Raw genomic sequence first — 18,304 nt, forward strand, 5'->3', positions numbered from 1 at the left:
CCCTGAATCTCAGATGAAATCCTCAGAACTTCCCATCATGACTGCCTCTAGTCATTCAGAATCTCACACCATTACATCACCGGACCTCCCAACTGTCCAGTCTCAACCTTGACTCTTAGTCTGGAAATAATGAACTATCATTCTCCTCATCCTCGACTCCTCAACCAACGCTCCATCACGTCACCTATGATAAGAGCAGAAACCACATTACCGCTCTCGATACCCATTAAAGACAATAAGAGCCACCGCCCTGATATACTCCTCTTGATCGTCCGACGCTGCAGCTAACACATGCCCTACTATACTCAAATAGGGTGCATCCTGCTTCTTGACCATCTCAGTCCCCATTGACGACCTGATCGAGCTATATCTTTACCTCGCGTCATACCTACTGCCATATATTCTGATTGAAGATCACTATCAGTGCGATCCCACAGGGCTCACCTCCAACCTCAGAAACCAAAATATCAACACCTCGTACGTCTCCCATAGGAAACAAAATTAGCACCACTTAGGTCACAGAAAGTGACATCTCCACTATCGGCCGGTCGCCCAACCCAGACCGTATTCTTCCATAACGCACCATCCCTAATCATCCTCGAGTCTTGCGACTCCAACTGGCATCTCACCAACAATCCCTCGGAGCTAACTCGATTTCCCTCTCAAGGGATACACCACTAAAACTTGTTCATCATGGCCCCGTACTCTTTCACATCTGTTCTCAGTCTAGACAATCACCACGCAATAACCGATGAAACCAGAAGCACTAACCACCACATGTCGTGGTACTTAAACCATGTGGCCACCTCTCGTTCTGCTATGAATCATGGTACCCAAACCATGACGTCACCTCTTGATCTGCTACAAATCATGGTACTCGAACCATGATATCACCTCTCGATCTGCTACAAATCATGGTGCTCGAACCATGACGTCAACTCTCGATCTGCTACTTAGATCCTTCGGAATACTCCCTGCATCGAGTATGGGTCCTCTGCTTTCAGTAGTACGGGCCCATACTACCTGCCACATCTACCCATACTCTCTACACGGACCATCCCAGATTCCTTAAGTAGCTGCTCAACCTCCTCAATCACCAATCCCAACACGTGTGCTCGCTCCTCAGCGAAATGCTCTACTCCGACAACGTACTCATCTGACTAAGGCCACTTCCTATGCTCTTCCTAGGTTCTCATACTTCTCCGGCATCAGCTACTGAGAAACTACTTATGATGCCAGTCATCTACCTTCTGAATATCGTCACATTCACTTGGTAGCTGGCTCCCATCATCGGGAACTCCACAAAGCACGAAGCAAGCAGCATCCGGGCATCGAATAAACACGTAAATCCCCCTCTAGGTGATAACCCCACTTGCTCTACTCATACTCAAAAGATATCACTGAACTCTACAACTCTACCCCTCGCGGGTATCTAACTACTCTCTCGATAGGCTCCACAAATGCTCATCTTGGTATCTCTCCTAGATTACTCCTCTACTCAAATCCCTCTCTAAAGGATTCCTGCTGGATATTCTCACTCAGTACATACTCAAAAGCGCATCACAGATAGCACCAACTCCTAGGCTAAGGTATCATAAATCAGGCCACTCTAGTCCTAAAAATGAATACCTAGCCTACTCTAGCATGCATAATATCTCATAATATCTTATATCACATAAGTAAGGGTATTTTGGGAAATCACCGTTCGGGTGCTGGCTGACTGTACACACTACTTGTTTCCTCTTTATCTTAGAATTCTCTTACTTATTTTTAGAAAAAAATCGTTCCTTTTGAAAACTTTTCTCAAATCCTCAGTTTGAGTCCAGACATACCCGAAGGTGTATCCAAATCCCTCAAACCAAGGCTCTGATACCAACTTGTAACACCATAAATTTTCAAACAAAATTTTTAAATTTTAAAACTCGTAATCACATAAATAAATTTGAAAATCACAAGTGTCGATGTGATAAAATTTTCCAAAATAGTTTTCAAAAAAAAATGTTCAAATCCAGGATCCTTGTTCATGACTCTTTCCTTGTGTGTGTGTACAATCGAGCCGTCGCCTTCCTACGATCCTGATAGAAACCTGAAACACATAACACATAACACGATAAGCACGAAGCTTAGTGAGTTCCCCAAAATACCACATACAACACATATTAGCCACTCGAGGCTATAACTCTGTTGACCCTCTAGTCAATGTATCTCAGTGGGACCCTCTAGTCCCATAACTCTGCGGACCCTCTGGTCCTAACTTTGTGGACCTTCCGGTCCTATCTCTGTAAACTCTGAATCATACATAACACAAATCACATAGAAATCACATCATATAAAATGCATACAAAATACGCTGTCACATAACTCTAATTACCACTCTAGGTAAAGTATAGTGAGAAGACTCACCTCGGATGATGAACCACCCCTATAAACGCTGTTGCTACACACCGGCCACTAACTCTGTGCCAAGCCCAAAATTATCTCAATTAGAAACTAAGCCCAACTCCCACTCTTTAGGTCTAAAGATAGCCCACTGACAGCCCAAAATTGACCTAAAACCCATTGGGCCCACTAAAGGTCCACTTTCCTAAATTGTGCCCACTCCCTCCAATGGGCCTCACCCCAAGCCCAAATATATCCTTGGCCCATAACTTCAGACTATTGATGGCCCAATAACCCAAAACACAAAGTCCAATAGATACGAGTTACGTGGGGCGTACACCTATGTACGCTAAGCGTAACGACTCGATGGCGAGTACGCTGAGCGTACCTGTACGTACGCTCATTGTAACCTTCCTGTTAAGCCCTTTTTCCATTAAGTGCTTATTACTTCATCTCAGAGGCTACAAATTCAGATATGAGACCTTATTATCCTCTTAATCCTTAAAGTCATAATCCTGGTGACTTGCAATCCACTAAATAAGCTCAAACTCAAAAGGTAACAACATACTTTCATATCAAGGGCTAGACATCATGCATGAATACAAATGGGGCATCAAGATGGCAACTTACTGCATAAGGGATCCTTTTAGCTCTGAGGGTAGCAACCCTAAGCCCAAAAACGAGATTCCAACATACAGGTCCAAACTTGGGACCAAAACAACTCAAAAACTTCACTTCACAAGAGCTATGCATTCATAAGTAAAGTTATGAACTTTATACCTCAGAAGAGCTCCGAATGATGATGGTATTCCAGATCTATGAGCTCCAAGCTCCCAATTTCTTCCTTTCCAACTTCTTCTTTTGAAAAACCCAAGCTTACATCACCAAAATAACCCTCTTGAAGACCAAAATACTCAAGGATGAAGATATGAGATGTTCCAGGGTTTCTCTGAGGTTAGGGAACAAACATGGAGGCTAGGGTTTGCTCTATAATGTTCTATAAATAGTGGCACACCCTAAATTTAGGGTTTTTGAACTCTGGACGTACGTTGGGCATACACCAAGGAGCACCACTAATGGCCGCAACCATCACCACCGATTGCTACCACCATTCGCCACCGTCACCATTGACTGCCACCATTGTCCACTATAAACATCCACTCCCACCCTTACCCCCATTTTTCCTTCCTCATGCCCGATAAACTTCCCCATCAACACTGCCCTTCTAATTGATTTGGTTCTAATTTGGATTTGTTCATTAATTTGCAAGAGAAGCAGAACAGATTGTGATGAATATTATATAGGAGCGAAAGTAAAAGAACAGGTAGTTGTGTGAGGCTTTGAAGAAGAAGAAACAGAAACAAAGTGTGTGGGTCAGCCAAAGGTGAGTGGTTTTCAAAGGTATAACTTTATTTGTCTCTTTGTCAATTCATCGAACACTTTATGTTCTTGACAACCTTTCACACTTGTGAAAGTGATTCATCATCATAATTATTCCTTCTTCCAAGATTGCATTGTTTCCCCTCTCTGATTTCTTCTAAGCAAAACCAAAATCATAAATTCCTCAAGTCACCTTAATCACCCACAATCGAACACCTTCCTTCACCCAATTCCCGAACCACTAGATACCACCCTTAAATCGGATCATTGAGAGCTACGATCAAAAATACATACACACACACACCTATTAATTGAGCCATTAGGGCTTACTGGTTTAAAATGGTTGAATCTTGACATATTTGATATCGATTTCATCCCTTGATATGTCTACTACTTCTCAATCGATTTCAAAAAGTGTGTGTGTGTGTGAATCCTTACTAAAGCGATGATGAGCTAAGAATTCTTCCAAATATGCAGATTCTTCGAGACCGGTGACCCTCTGTGGGTTTTTCTTCCTCGTCTTCGGCAACAAAATTTCCGACCTTGGGTCGCTCGAAGAAAGAAGAACGGAGGTGGCATCTAACGATGAAACTCGAATGGAAGGTGGACAGAAGACTGGTCCGGTGGAACAAGGCAGGCAGGTAGGGGTTCGGTAGAGTTTGCTCGACGGGAAGAGAAGAGAAGTGTGAGAGATGAGGCTGTTGTCATGGCAGGTGAAGATTTAGAGAGAGAGAGAGAGAGAGAGAGAGAGAGAGAGAGAGAGAGAGAGAGAGAGAGGTGGGTTTATTTTGTTTTTCATTTTATTATAAGAATAAGAAAATAAATAAAAGAAATTAAAATATAATTATTTAAAGGGCATATTAGTCATTTAGGTGGAATGTGGACCACCAAGACAAGAAAATACAACCATAGGAATCAAAACCATACAAAATATCTAAAATTATACTAATAATGCATAAATATTTCGTTTTGGACCAAAACTATATAATTTTGCTTGGTCCCCATAAAAAAGGTTTCATATAACAACGTTTTGGCCCAATATTGTAAAGATTATAGGCAGCACCGCGGCAATCCAAAATGAAGAAGCGGGGGTAGCGCTTACCTACTGTGTTTCCGACTTCCTATGCGCCCTCTTCTATTTTCGATTCCATGACCATGGAAAATCCAAACGACGACATCTCTCCCCGAAACGAACGCCCTAACGGTTAGTTCACTTTCTTCTATTTCTAGTTCAAGATAATCGATTATACTTCCCTTTTCTGATTTTTTTTTTTGAATTCGCCCGACATAAATACACAATGCCTGATTCTTTCTCTTCTTATTTTTGGTTTCATTTTTCTGAAATACCAGCAATTAGAAGTTACCTGCTGCCGTTTTATTTCTGAATCGGACGGTTTTTAGTTGAGACTCAAGATTAGCTGCACCAGTTGGATTAATTTCTTTCTGAATCTTATCCAGTCAAAAGTTTGAAGTAGAGTAATCTTTCAGAATTGTACATTTTTATCTGTGTTGCCCTGTAAGTTGAATTTCTGGATATGTGAAGTTTTTTTTAAGAATCTGCAAAATCGATCTCTGATTTTGCTTAAATTTATTTCTCTGATTTCGATTTTGTATGAATCATTGTCCATTGAAATAGAACTTACTGATTTCGATTTTGTTGAATCATTGCTTAATTCGATTTTTTTGAATTTTAAAAATGATTTTGTTTAATTCGATGTCTCTGTATTATATATGTCCCATTATGGTGGTTAATTTCATGAATAACGTGTGTATTTCATATTTTCAGAACACAAACATAAAAGTAAATTGATGTTGGTATTGAAAGTATATCCATTTTTAGTGCCTTATTCTTTGAAAAATTTGTATATGTCACTACTGATGTGTTATATACTGCTGTTACAGGTCTGAAGCTCAGCGCCTGACATCCTTGTTACATTTAAGAACTTGTGATAATACTTTTGTTGAAAAGGGTGGAGCAATGCCTCCTCTTCCTCTTCTAACACATGAAGCATCAACAAAAAATGGTTCACTTGATACCTTCCATTTTTCCATTGGACAAGATCCGAAAAGATCAAGGGATTCACCACAATGCCCAGTGACACTAGAGAATCTCCCTAGCGATATTTTATTAAAAATATTCATCCGTTTATTGGCAAAACAACTTGCTCAAATGAGATGCGTCTCCAAATCATGGAATGCCATCTTATCTCAAACCTCCTTTATAAAATCTCACCTCCATCATTCCATCAATAACAACGATCGATTTCTCTTGATTTTCTACTACAACTTGTTATCTCTTGACCCTATACCTTTCACAATACACCCGTGTCGATTTCCCCATCATGAACTCACCAATTTCATCAAACTCCCCCCGGTCATTCCCGATTCTGAAGATACTACTAGTGACATGGTCAGTGTTATTGGTTCTGTTCATGGTTTAATATGCTCTCGTTACTCCGATAATGGCATTCAAATTTGGAACCCTTCTCTCTCAGCTGTGTTAACTCTCCCGCCACATTACATACCCAGCCGAGGTCCTTATGAAATCTTTTTCCAGTTTGGGTTTGATCCAAAACCCGATGATTACAAAGTAGTTAAGGTTATAGGACTTACTGCACCACACATCAGGCAACCTGATCTCTTACCATATCCTGTAAAAGAGTGGTTGCAGGTTGAAGTTTATAGCATGCGAAAGGGTTCTTGGCGATTCATCACTCAAAAATTTCCATCGCGTGTCACGGAGATTTTTTTACCCGATAACGTCTGTGTAGATGGGCATGATGGTCGTCTTCATTGGCTTGGTTATATTGGTGAGGAGGGGGATCGACTAATGATAGTGGCATTTGATTTGGGATCAGAGACATTCAGTGAGATGACTCTTCCGGTTCCAGATGCTGTGATAGATTGCAACGGGTGTTATCCTTTAGGGGTTTTGGCGGGAAAGCTTTGTTTTATCACATGGGTGGCGGATGATGATGTATGTGAGGTGTGGGTGATGGAGGAGTATGGGGTGGCTGAATCATGGGTTAAACGCCATGTGTTTTTGCAGTTTAATTATGGTGCACCTTCATTTGGATTCACGTCACACAGTGAGTTTGTTATTGAAGATGATGATCGTTGTCTTGTTTTGTATGATCTAATTGCTGACAAGGCTAAAATTTTGGAGAAATATTGTCCTAAATTTGGCACAAATAAAATCGTGGAGTATGTCGACAGTCTTGTTTGGGTGACACCTTCTGTGAGATGAGATGCGGCTATTGATTTCACATTTTGAAAAGGCAACGTGCAAACATTGGATTCTTCTTGTCTTGTTTTATTTTGTTATAACTGAGTGATCTACGGCTATTATTTTTTTTTTTGTAAAGTTAGGTAATCTTTAACTTGCTACCTATTGGGCATTGCCATGGGCACTTGGCCAGAAGATTTGCTGATGTGGACAGATGACTTGGCAACAATCCAACATAGTTGAACCGGTTTTATTAAATACCAAGTTTCAGTTTAGTTGGAATGTTTGTAATTTTTTTTCATAGTTCATGATCCAACAGGCTTCTGTCACATTGACACTGTAAACTAGAGCTTTCTTTTGAATACCTTAATTAATTTCGGGGTTTATCTGGTTATGATACAATGGATCATGACATTTGACATGTGTCACAATCCAGTCTTGTTTGGAACTCCCATTCTTTCTAACTAGCATAAGTTATGAAAAATAATAATTACAATAAATATAGTAAATGAATATGAATTTCATTATTGAACTTACCCAATTTCAACATAATCACAAAATGAAATTTGGAAAATTGAATGAAAAGTGTGACATATTTGTAAAAATATATTTATTTATTAGAGTACTAGGTGTAATACCCATGTAATTACAAAGGTTTCTTCATCAACGAATTATTAAAATAATACAACACATATAAGTGAAGACTTTATTGAATAAGTATATAATTGAACCCAAAATACAAAAAAAAAAAAAAAAAAAAAAAAAAAAAAAAAAAATCATTAACAAAATATTCTAAATAACTTTTAGAAATCATAAATTTCCAAATACTTCTTTGAATATAATATTAGTTGTCTTATTAGTAGGGTTTCCTTCGTTGTCTAAAATTAATATTTTCAATCCGTCTCTGCTTTTAACTCTAGACAATGCAACATGCAACTGTCCATGAGTAAACACTGGTTGTCTAAAAAACAAACCAACCTTTGACAGCGACTGTCCTTGACTTTTGTTTATTGTCATCGCAAAGCATACATCAAGTGGAAACCGTCTTCGCTAAAAGGTGAAAGCAATCCTTTTATCCGACGGGGTCAGTGACATTCATGGAATAAACGTACGTTTTCCTATATTAATTCCAGAAATTATCTCTGCTTCTATAACACGCTTACCTAATGCTATAACTCGCAACCTTGTTCCATTACACAAATCGTATTTCTGGTCAATATTCCTCAATAACATAACCAGAACACCAACTTTTAATACCAATTCATGAATTGGTAAACCTGAAGGTCTAAGGCCATTTAGAACATCAGGAGTGTATAAAGATTCGTCAAAGTCATCGTGTACAAAATCCGATTGACAAAGACTGCCTGAACTTAAGTATTCTTTTTCATCTCTAGGAAATAATGATAACAAACGATTGTTTATTTCTTGAACAACTTTATTTTCGGTGCAATGATTGCTCTTTCTTAATTAAACATCGGATTATTGGCATTTTCAACAATAGAAGGATAGACAAATGTAATTAATGAACCAATAGGATCCGATGAATTTGTAATGAGAATATCATCTGATATATCAATAATTGTCTCGCCGTCGTTTAAGCCACCAACCTTTCCTTCACCTATATTCAAAATCCAGTTTGTAAATGTAGTTGTTTCTTCAACATTAGATGTTTGAAGACTTAACCTCATGTTTTTTTGTTATTCTTAAGACCTTGTAATTTGACCAAATGTAGGAAGAACTTATTAAAGCATTGACGATGTCTTGTCTACTTCCATTAGGAACATCGGGTAGAATTTGTCTGAAATCACCTCCAAAAACAATTGCTTTTCCTCCAAATGGAAATTTTGAGTTGCTACGAAGATGACAACCCAATATATCCTTCAAAGATCTATCCAAAGCTTCAAAAGAATGCTTATGAATCATGGATGCCTCGTCCCATATAATCAATGATGTTTTTTTTTAACAATTCAGCAACATCACTTTCCGGCGTTATAGAACAAAATGAATCCTTGGTAAGATTTAAAGAGATTATAAATCGAGAGTGCGCTGTCCTACCTCCTGTCAATAATAAGGAAGCAATACCACTTGAAGCAACATTTAACACGGTTTCACCCTCCGATCTTAAAGCGGCGGATATTAAGTAATATTCATTTGCATGTTTTGCTATCGTTATTAAATTTATAAGTTTGATTATTAATAACAAACAACCATATATACATAGACATGCACCATATTTATCATACACACACTAACAATTTAAAACTAAATAAATGACAACATTTAATAAGCAAATCATAATCCGTACTTAACATAAAACGAAAGAAAACAAAATTTCTGAAACCAACAACGAAAGTATTCTTAACCAACCATAAAACCTCAACAATTATTGTTGGACTGAAATGTTAAATAAAAAACGAAAAACGGAAAATTGTTTGAAACGTTAATAATATCTCACTTCTCGACTTTAGGAATCAATAGTTGCGTGGACACAACACTTTCCTTGACACCAATGGATTTTTTTTGAAGGTTTTGTTGATGACTCACAAACAGTATCTTCAAGATCGTAAACATCTACAAGTTTACGTTTTGCATTGGTAGATGGTGAAAGGAGGCTAGTGGTGTCGTGGTTGGTTGATGGACTCATTGAAATGGTATTTGGAAAAGTAGAGATAGGAGTATTATCAGCAACGAATGAAGCAAAACCCTTAAATGCAAGAATTATTATATGTTAAAGATTGACATAGGAGTAATGTAAAACAATGAAAAGAAAAAAAGCAGGAAAGTATACCTTAAAACCAATTGTATCCTGAGAGTTGAAATTTGAGACCACAACATTAACAGACTCAGTTTCAATGTCCTATATAACAGTTTGTAAATTGTATTTTAGATTGGCAAATATCAACTATATAAAACGTAATATGTAAATGGATTAAGATTTAGTTGTAATATGTAACTAAAAAATTAAATTTTTTTGGCAGATGTATAAATTTATAGTAATGTTGATTAGTTGACCGATCACCGAGTAAAACAAATTGGTTCATCTCATGTTTATGTCTAAGTCATTAAAGTAAAACCAATGGAGACAAAATATAACAAAAAACAGAAAAAAATACATTTATGTAAATCATGACATAAATGCCCCTGAAATCAAATTATACTTTATATTACGGAGATACCATTGTAGGCATGTAGTCCTAACCTTTATACAAATTTGTCCTTGTTTGTTATTTATTTGCATTTCCTAAGTGCCATAATATTCTATATAAATCAGTTATCCAGATAGCATAAAAAGGAAATTTAATTGATGAAAAAATATTACTTTTCTAACATGCTTATCAGTTCTTTAAGAATCCTAAATACACTTCAAACTATAATTGGGCTTATTTCTGATTTAGAACTCTTATACTAAATATACTTTAACCTGTAATTCGGCAACAAAACATATATGGTGATTTATTTTTATTCGAATTAAGGGCATGGACAGATTTGTCATGTATTTGTGCTATAATTTTGATTATCAAAAACAATAAAATGTTTCTGCAAACAGGACAAAGCAGCCCAAATATAACGAAATCAAATATAATAATAACAAAATGAAATAAAAAAATAACAATTGCCAAAGCAACTATTTTCATTGAAGGCTTCTTTCAAACCTTTGTAAACGAAGTCAGACAAAAGAAAACTTAAACGTATGTCCAAGAAACACCCACAAATTCCTGAAATACCCTTGAAGACAAAAAAAGGTGAAAAAGCCAAGGACAGGGGCATTATAACAAAGCTTGACCCTTGTTGTTGCTTGATCTTTTTTTTTTGAGGATTTAACCAGCAAGAAACAAAGTATTCATAGGAGGTGCAACATTGTGAAACTATATTACATTCTTGGCAACTGTATTGATCTCTTTTTAGACGACATTAGTGAGATTTTGTATTTATCTCTTTCAAACCTTCATTGCTACCATTTTTCATACCATAGATAAAATAAAAAAATAACAATTGACAAAGCAACCATTTTTCATTGAAGGCTTCTTTCAAACCTTTGTAAACGAAGTCAGACAAAGGAAAACATAAACATATGTCCAAGCAACACACACAAATTCCCGAAATACCCTTGAAGACAAAAAAAGGTGAAAAAGCCAATGACAGGGTAATTGCATCTATAGTTCACCACCACTAAAATACAATACCAAAAATACTTATAAGTGCCTACAAAAAACCAAAGCAACAGATAGGGACACAATGACGTTTAGCAGAAAAACCTCCCAAAACAGCATGATAGACTCCAATAATATCCTTGAAAAACTTAAGGCCGTTTATTTATGAAAATAGTGACAAATGCAATCCACTTCCAACACATCTCCCGTTTAGGAGAGAAATTAAACCAAGAAGTTAGTGAAAAAAACTAAACATGATGCTAAAAAACTTTTGATATTTTGCACCTTTAAGTCTATCTTTACCAGAACCTGTTATACGCAAAGGAAGAACACACATATAAAGCATAAAAATAACCTTTGTTAGCAGTTGTTGTAGGTGATGATGAATTTGCAGAAGAAACTATATCAAAAGCGGCAAAGTAATCTCGATTTTGAGATGCAAAATAGATTAAATACTACAAAATATACATATATATATGGAATTTATATTAACATATATCACTCTATTTTCACAGCGTAAAGTATACATATATATGGTAATAGAAATTGACTTAATTTGAAATTTGAATGTAATTCATTATTAGTGGTGCGTGATTACAGGTTCCAAAAATATAGACATAGTTTTCCTATAATTATGAAATCAAATGTATGTTTTTGTTTATATATGGACTAAAATTTAGGAAATCAAGAAAATGACATTATAATTTTGATTCTGATTTGCTAATATTTAGGAAATCAAATCAAACATTGTATATACGTGTGTTTGTGTCAAGAATATGCATCTTCATTATATATGCTTAGGTGGCATTATAACAAATTGACAAGTGGAATATTAGATAAATCAAAAAATTAAGAAATGTCATATGTCCAATTGCATAATAAGTTGACAAGTGACAACAAGTTATTTATTTATTAGGAAGGATAGTAGATAGTAGATACGAGTCTATTAAATATAAAAACTTAATATAAAGATTTAAGCATCGAACATTTTATAAAGTAATATTTTTACGAAAATACAAAATACATAAGATAACACGCAAGCATTAGCTAGTCTCTCTTCCTAATAAAAACCTCTCTAAGGTGCCACATGTCCTTCTTTTACACCACCCTTCTGCCACGTGGCATTCTCTCCAGCATTATACTCTCTACTTTTCCCGCCCACTAAATCAGTGCATGAATTGACATTCAATTCCTACATATCAGCATTTCAGTTTTCCTTATTTGAAGGATATTATCTTATATCCTAAAATACCTGCAATCAAAACCATAAAATCAGCAATAGTTTTAGGTTAACTAATATTAATATTTCTGAAATCCCTACAAAAAAGGAACTCATAAGCTACCAAATTTATACTAAAATAATTATCTCATAGAAAACGTATCTACATTTAAATTTCCAATTACATCTATTGCTAGAATTTCAAATCATAAGATTACCTGCCGCAAGCCAATTTTAATTTATATTGATTATATGCAGAACCATTCAATCACTAAAGATACGATTACAATTTCGGATTTATAGACTAAATATTTGTATATTCAAATTAGTATATGATCAATTTCTTATTCCTTATTTCTCCATTCCTTATTATTACGTACTCTCATCATTTTATTGCACTTATAAAAGCCTTTCCACAGTAACAATTTATAGAGCACCTCTGGATTCCTGATTCTTGAATTCTATAGAGCAACTCCGCATTCTACAACTTTTCATTCATAGAAGTTCAAACCATCAGGTTAGTTTATAATCATCTAAAAATTAATGATTTATCTATTGATTATATACGTGTTCTTAGGTATCTGTTATGACCCGCAAGTGTATTGTTATAAACATGTAACATTTATGACAAATGTGCTTTTACTTTCTTTCTTTTTCATTGTGTGTGTGTGTGTTTTTTGTGTTCTTCTATTTCTCTTATCTTCTTTTTATGTATCTTCTGTTTCGAACTAATGTTCTGAAATTGTATTGAATGTGACTGACCAATCTGCCAAGTGCCAACATTATATTTGAAGACCAATATGCCAACATTCGAAGATATTATGGATGTTTGAATTTAAAAACATTGATATTAATGTATTTATCCTATTATTCTAAGCAAACATAATGGACAAAATAATATTTAAAAACCAATCATACCTGAAGGAATATTGCCATGATTCACAATAGAAAAAAAAAAGTAACGACAGATTATTGAAGACATCACAAGTTGGTGGCAGGTTGATCATGATATACCTAAAAAACATAGGAATATACTTATATAAATTTAGAATCTTGCATAAATAAACCAAATTTGTAAGATAAATATAATGCACTTAAACTAAAATGTCAAACTAAACACTACTGTGGATTTTTTTTTGTTGACTTATTCCATCTTTTTTTATTCATCTGTTTTTTTTTACATTGTTATTTTATTAAAATACATTGTTTTATATTGCCCTTTTAAACCAAGGGACAAAAAGGTCAAATTCCTATAAAAAAAACAAAAGATAAAACACTCATTCGTATTTGTGAACTCCATTTGCTTCATACAAGTTCAACACATCACTTGGGTATGCTTAGTTATTGTATATGGAATGCTACTAAATTGTATAGTACTACATTAAAACAAATTTTATAAGAGATAAGAATAATTGCCAGATTTTGGAATAAAATATTAAATAGTTTTATTCCTCATCTCAGCCATTTAGAAATTATAAATACCAACATAATCCCAGGAAAAAATAATACTCATTCTTTTTCAACTCATCGAGCCTATACACATAGAAGAAATGTCTTTTTGCTTCACACAACCAAGATTCAACGCGTTAGTGTATTGTGTTTGGTTTATATTACCGTCATGTTTAATTTGTCTTATCAGTTTATATATTTATTTTAAAACAATAATATAAACTTACTAACATAACTTCTAAATTTGTAAATTAATAGGCTTTTTTTTTTAATATTTGATTAGTCATTTACGATTTCAAATTATTAATAACGTTTTTATTAATAATTTAAATGTTTTATTTATTTAACTATAATTTAATGTGTCATTCAAAACTTAATAATATCATTTTATAATATATTATGGTCAATAGTTTTATAAGTCACTTTAATTTATATATCATTATACAAGATGAATATTTGTAATTAATTTATACTTAAAAAACGTCCTAAATATCCTCAAAGCATTTTAAATATTAATTATAACCACACATTATAAAATTAAAGACAATATAAATATGTAAACTAATAATTGTTTCAAAATAATTGATTACTCACGTAATTTACAACTATCATTTATTTGATATTTGATTATTATTTAATTCGTTAATCAAAAGGAGCAACCAATCGTATGTAACCTTTACTTTCAAATTATTAATTTTACTTTATTATTTTTATTCTTAATTATATATCAAACAAGAACATGAATGTCACGACAAGAGAAACATCATATTACTTACAAAACATATACTTTATCAATTGGTAAAGATTAGTTTATCAATTTTCAATAAATAAGTTATAATTTAATCAAAATTATTTTTAAATTCCACGGTTATAACCTAGTATAATTATATATCTAACTTTCCTGACTACGTAATTCATCTCCTCGATAGTTCCAATTTTACCTATGGCGACGGCGGGCAATGGAAGGGCTCGCTACAAAAGTGGCGGAGCCGGAGAAAAGCACGGTAAGAGGGCCTTCTGTCCAAGTTCGACACTGTTTCTCTCAGATCAATTATTAATTATTTCTGGTACTAGTTTTTTCTTTGTTTCATTGGACGATTGTTTGCATCTTTTTCAATTGAATAGGTTTTCTTCTTTGGCTGTAGAAACGCTCTGATTTGACCATCTCATAGGTCATGCAAATTGCAATTAGGATTTAGTTTCGTTTTCGTTGATACCCGTGCTCTGCATCATTGAATTGCTTATCTCTTTTTACATCGTAGGCTTTTGACATGTTTTCTATTGATCGAATACTCCTTGCTGCATGTTTCAAGAAAGGCAGTCATGATAATCGAAATAAGAAATTGTGAAATTTTTATGTGATTGACTAGGACATGATCTCATGCATGTGTACAAGTTCATTAGTAGATAGCAATGATATGACAAGAATTGCGAGCAGTATTTGTGGGAGAGTAGAAATCTTATCATGGTGAAATGTCCATAGGCGCATATTTTTAAAGTTTTGTTAGTGTTGAGAGTGCTCAAAGCAAGGGAAGCATGTACTTTGGAAATATAGATCTTGCTTATTACTAATTAATTTGAGATTATAGTAGACATAGGTTGCTTTTTATGAGGTAAATACCTGAAAACCAAAAGGTTGCGAGTAATTCTCAAAAGAAATAAATCTGAAATATAATCATAGTTATGTGGTCAAACCATCACATAGACTATGCTAATAATCGATCTTAATCGATCATAAGAGGCCATGGGTCAATCTTGCTGTAGATGTTTCTGTCTGGTCTGGAACTCAAGATATTCATAAGAATAAATAGTGTTTGTATTACCTCACTTGAATAAGAATTTTTTGTTTATGTTGTACATGCCCCCTTACAAAAGCTCTTATGTGACCAGAGATAAATGAAGAACCGCAGAATGTTTCTCAGGAGGCTGGGCGACATGTAAGTTGTTTTGGTGATTTGAATGTACGCTTCCTGAATCATTTTAGTTGTGTGCTTCATATTTTAGAATGGAGTATAATTAATGGGGTCAATAATCATATGCTAATAGCATCTTCAACACTTTACTGTGCTATCTTGCTTTTCTTGGCAACAACTTGTTCAAAAAACCCTCTTATGCTAGTTTGTTAATTGTTTTAAGTCCATACTCGAGATCTATCTTGTTGAGAGTCATTACAACTAACTATCAAAAGTAGATAGAGGGTACGTTTTTTCTTTACGATTTGATTAGTAATGTGTAATCCTATGTTGCTGTCTCAATGTTTTATCCTTATCAAAAAATTGTAATCTTGACGTACTTTTGATTTCCTGAACTGAAGAACTCAACTGGGATATCAGAGCTTGAACACATGTGGAAACGGAAAACCTTTACTAGGTTAGTCTTTAAGAGCAATCCTACATTGTTATTATTAACTCTTTGGTTGTGACTTTAATGATGTGTTATATACTGCTGCTGCAGATCGGAAATCCAACACCCACCAACACTGGAGAACCTCTCGGGCGATCTTTTATTAAACATATTCATTCGATTATTGGCAAAACAGGTTGGTCAAATGAGGTGCGTCTCCAAATCATGGAATGCCCTCTTATCTCGATCCTCCTTTATAAAATCCCACCTCCATCATTCCATCAATAACAACGATCGAACTCTCTTGGTCTTCTACAACAACATATCTTCTTCTTGTAACCGTAAACCATTCACAACACACCCGTTTCGATCTCCTAAGCTCAAACTCACCAATCTCATCAAACTCCCCCTGGTTAATCCCAGATCCGTGTATTCTGCTAGCATCATCAAAGTTATTGGTTCTGTTCACGGCTTAATATGCTCTTCTTATGGCAATGTCATTCACATATGGAACCCTTCTCTCTCCATGGTTTCAACTCTCCCACCACATTCTAAGCCCCCTCGCTATAATTCTGAAATCCATTTCCGGTTTGGGTTTGATCTCAAAACTGAGGATTACAAAGTTGTCAAGCTTATAGGCCTCACCAGTACTTTACCATATCTCGTTAAAAAGTGGCTTCAAGTTGAAGTTTATAGCATGAGAAAAGGTTCATGGGAGTTCATTACTCAAAGGTTTCCATCTGATGTCACAAGAATTTTTGACATTGATTTCGTTTGTGCCGATGGGCATGATGGCCATCTTCACTGGCTAGGGTATTTTGCTGAGGGGGAGAAGAGAAAAGTGATAGTGGCATTTGATTTGGGTTCAGAGACATTCACTCAGATACCTCTTCCAGATTCGATACCAAGTAACAAACACCCGAATGCTTTAGGAGTTTTGGATGGAAAGATTTGTGTGATGTCAGAGGTGGTCACGGATGGTGTATGTGAGGTGTGGGTGATGGAGGAGTATGGGGTGGCTGAATCATGGGTCAAACGCCATGTCTTCTCAATGTTTCTTGGTGATGTGGTTTTTGGATCCACATCGCACAACGAGTTTCTTATTTTAGATGGTGATTTACGTATTCTTTTGTACAATCCAACTTCACGCAAGGCTAAAATCTTGGAAAAATTTTGTCGTGGAAAACCAATCAAAGGTAAAATTGTGGAGTATGTCGACAGTCTTGTTTGGGTAAGCACACCTGCCCAGCGTGAGATGGTGGATGGTGTAGGACAAAAAATTGGAATGGAACGATGTGAAGTATGATACAAAGTTTTTTTAATTAGGTTTATGTATAGTATTCATGTTTAGTGTACATCTACATTCTCTCTCGTCATTGTGGTTTAATTTGATTTTATAATGTAGACAGGTTTCACTACTAGAAAACACAGTATTTTTAGCGACGAAAAAAATCCTTCGGAAACAACAACGGAATACTAACGGATTTCTAACGGACAACAAATTAGGATATTAGCGACGCTATTTCCGACGGTTTGGCAACATAATCAATTTTGTTGGTAATCCTTTACAATATACCGACGGTTTACTGACGAAAATCAATAAATTTGTAATTTTGTTGGTAATTCGTCGGTAAAATTAACATTTTTTATTATTATTTATTGTTGCAAGGGTAATTTGGTAAAATCAACATGTAAAAGGGCTTAAGCGTGGTTGCACATCGATTTAACCTAAGCTAATTCAAAGTGGGGCTCTGTTCTCTCTGTGAACGACAACCCTAGCCGTTGTTCGTGTTTCACCTTCGCCGGAACCTAGGGCCCCGACGCCGTCGCTCACTCCTATCCGCCTCCTATTCGACGTTCCACTACACTAAAGACACGGTCTGCCGCCAACAATTGCTTCCGGTCCACCGACATTCACCTCCGACAACATTCAATCTTACCCTAACATCTATTGGTATTGTACCCTCTGTTCTCTCCTTCCGCCCTCTCCTTCCTCGTACACCGCCGCCAGTACAATCAGAGACGGTTGTTTAGTACCTTCCAGTGCTCAGCCTCCGCCTCCATAAAGTTGAAGAAGAAGAAAGTCATTGTTATCTCTAGTCCTACCGGCGTCGGAAAAATCTGCCTCTCATTAGAGCTTTCTAAAAAGCTTAATGG

The 18,304-nt window shown here is 35.5% G+C and overlaps 2 protein-coding genes across 5 annotated transcripts; both read left to right on the top strand.

Moving 5' to 3' along the window:
• Nucleotides 1-4,802: 4,802 nt before the first annotated feature.
• Nucleotides 4,803-7,379, top strand: LOC145062817 (F-box/kelch-repeat protein At3g06240-like). Of its 3 annotated transcripts, none has more exons than XM_079010406.1 (3): nt 4,803-4,963; nt 5,110-5,275; nt 5,662-7,379. In XM_079010406.1, exon 3 carries the CDS (start codon nt 5,738-5,740, stop codon nt 7,004-7,006), a length of 1,269 nt encoding a protein of 422 aa, XP_078866532.1. In that variant the 5' UTR covers nt 4,803-4,963; nt 5,110-5,275; nt 5,662-5,737; the 3' UTR covers nt 7,007-7,379. The 3 variants fall into 3 exon arrangements, with proteins under 3 accessions (XP_078866532.1, XP_078866533.1, XP_078866534.1); XM_079010407.1 differs by having other exon boundaries at nt 5,110-5,230; XM_079010408.1 differs by lacking the exon at nt 5,110-5,275.
• A 7,349-nt stretch (nt 7,380-14,728) lies between these two features.
• LOC145064947 (F-box/kelch-repeat protein At3g06240-like) lies at nt 14,729-17,584 on the top strand. 2 transcript variants are annotated; one of them, XM_079012310.1, is made up of 4 exons: nt 14,729-14,808; nt 15,695-15,741; nt 16,119-16,174; nt 16,259-17,584. In XM_079012310.1, exons 1-4 carry the CDS (start codon nt 14,748-14,750, stop codon nt 17,451-17,453), a joined length of 1,359 nt encoding a protein of 452 aa, XP_078868436.1. In that variant the 5' UTR covers nt 14,729-14,747; the 3' UTR covers nt 17,454-17,584. The 2 variants fall into 2 exon arrangements, with proteins under 2 accessions (XP_078868436.1, XP_078868435.1); XM_079012309.1 differs by having other exon boundaries at nt 14,738-14,871.
• The last annotated feature ends 720 nt before the right edge of the window (nt 17,585-18,304 follow it).

This window comes from Lactuca serriola, chromosome 7 (assembly GCF_051521515.1).
Source record: "Lactuca serriola cultivar US96UC23 chromosome 7, Lser_US96UC23_V15, whole genome shotgun sequence".
NCBI lineage: Eukaryota > Viridiplantae > Streptophyta > Magnoliopsida > Asterales > Asteraceae > Lactuca > Lactuca serriola.

What these genes read in the sequence shown, in the direction of transcription:
- LOC145062817 (XM_079010406.1), top strand. Translation starts at nt 5,738, where the DNA reads ATGCCTCCTCTTCCTCTTCTAACACATGAAGCATCAACAAAAAATGGT.
- LOC145064947 (XM_079012309.1), top strand. Translation starts at nt 14,748, where the DNA reads ATGGCGACGGCGGGCAATGGAAGGGCTCGCTACAAAAGTGGCGGAGCC. An exon ending in TCAATTATTAATTATTTCTG is followed by an intron (nt 14,872 to 15,694) that starts GTACTAGTTTTT and finishes TTATGTGACCAG; the next exon opens with AGATAAATGAAGAACCGCAG. An exon ending in CTCAGGAGGCTGGGCGACAT is followed by an intron (nt 15,742 to 16,118) that starts GTAAGTTGTTTT and finishes CCTGAACTGAAG; the next exon opens with AACTCAACTGGGATATCAGA.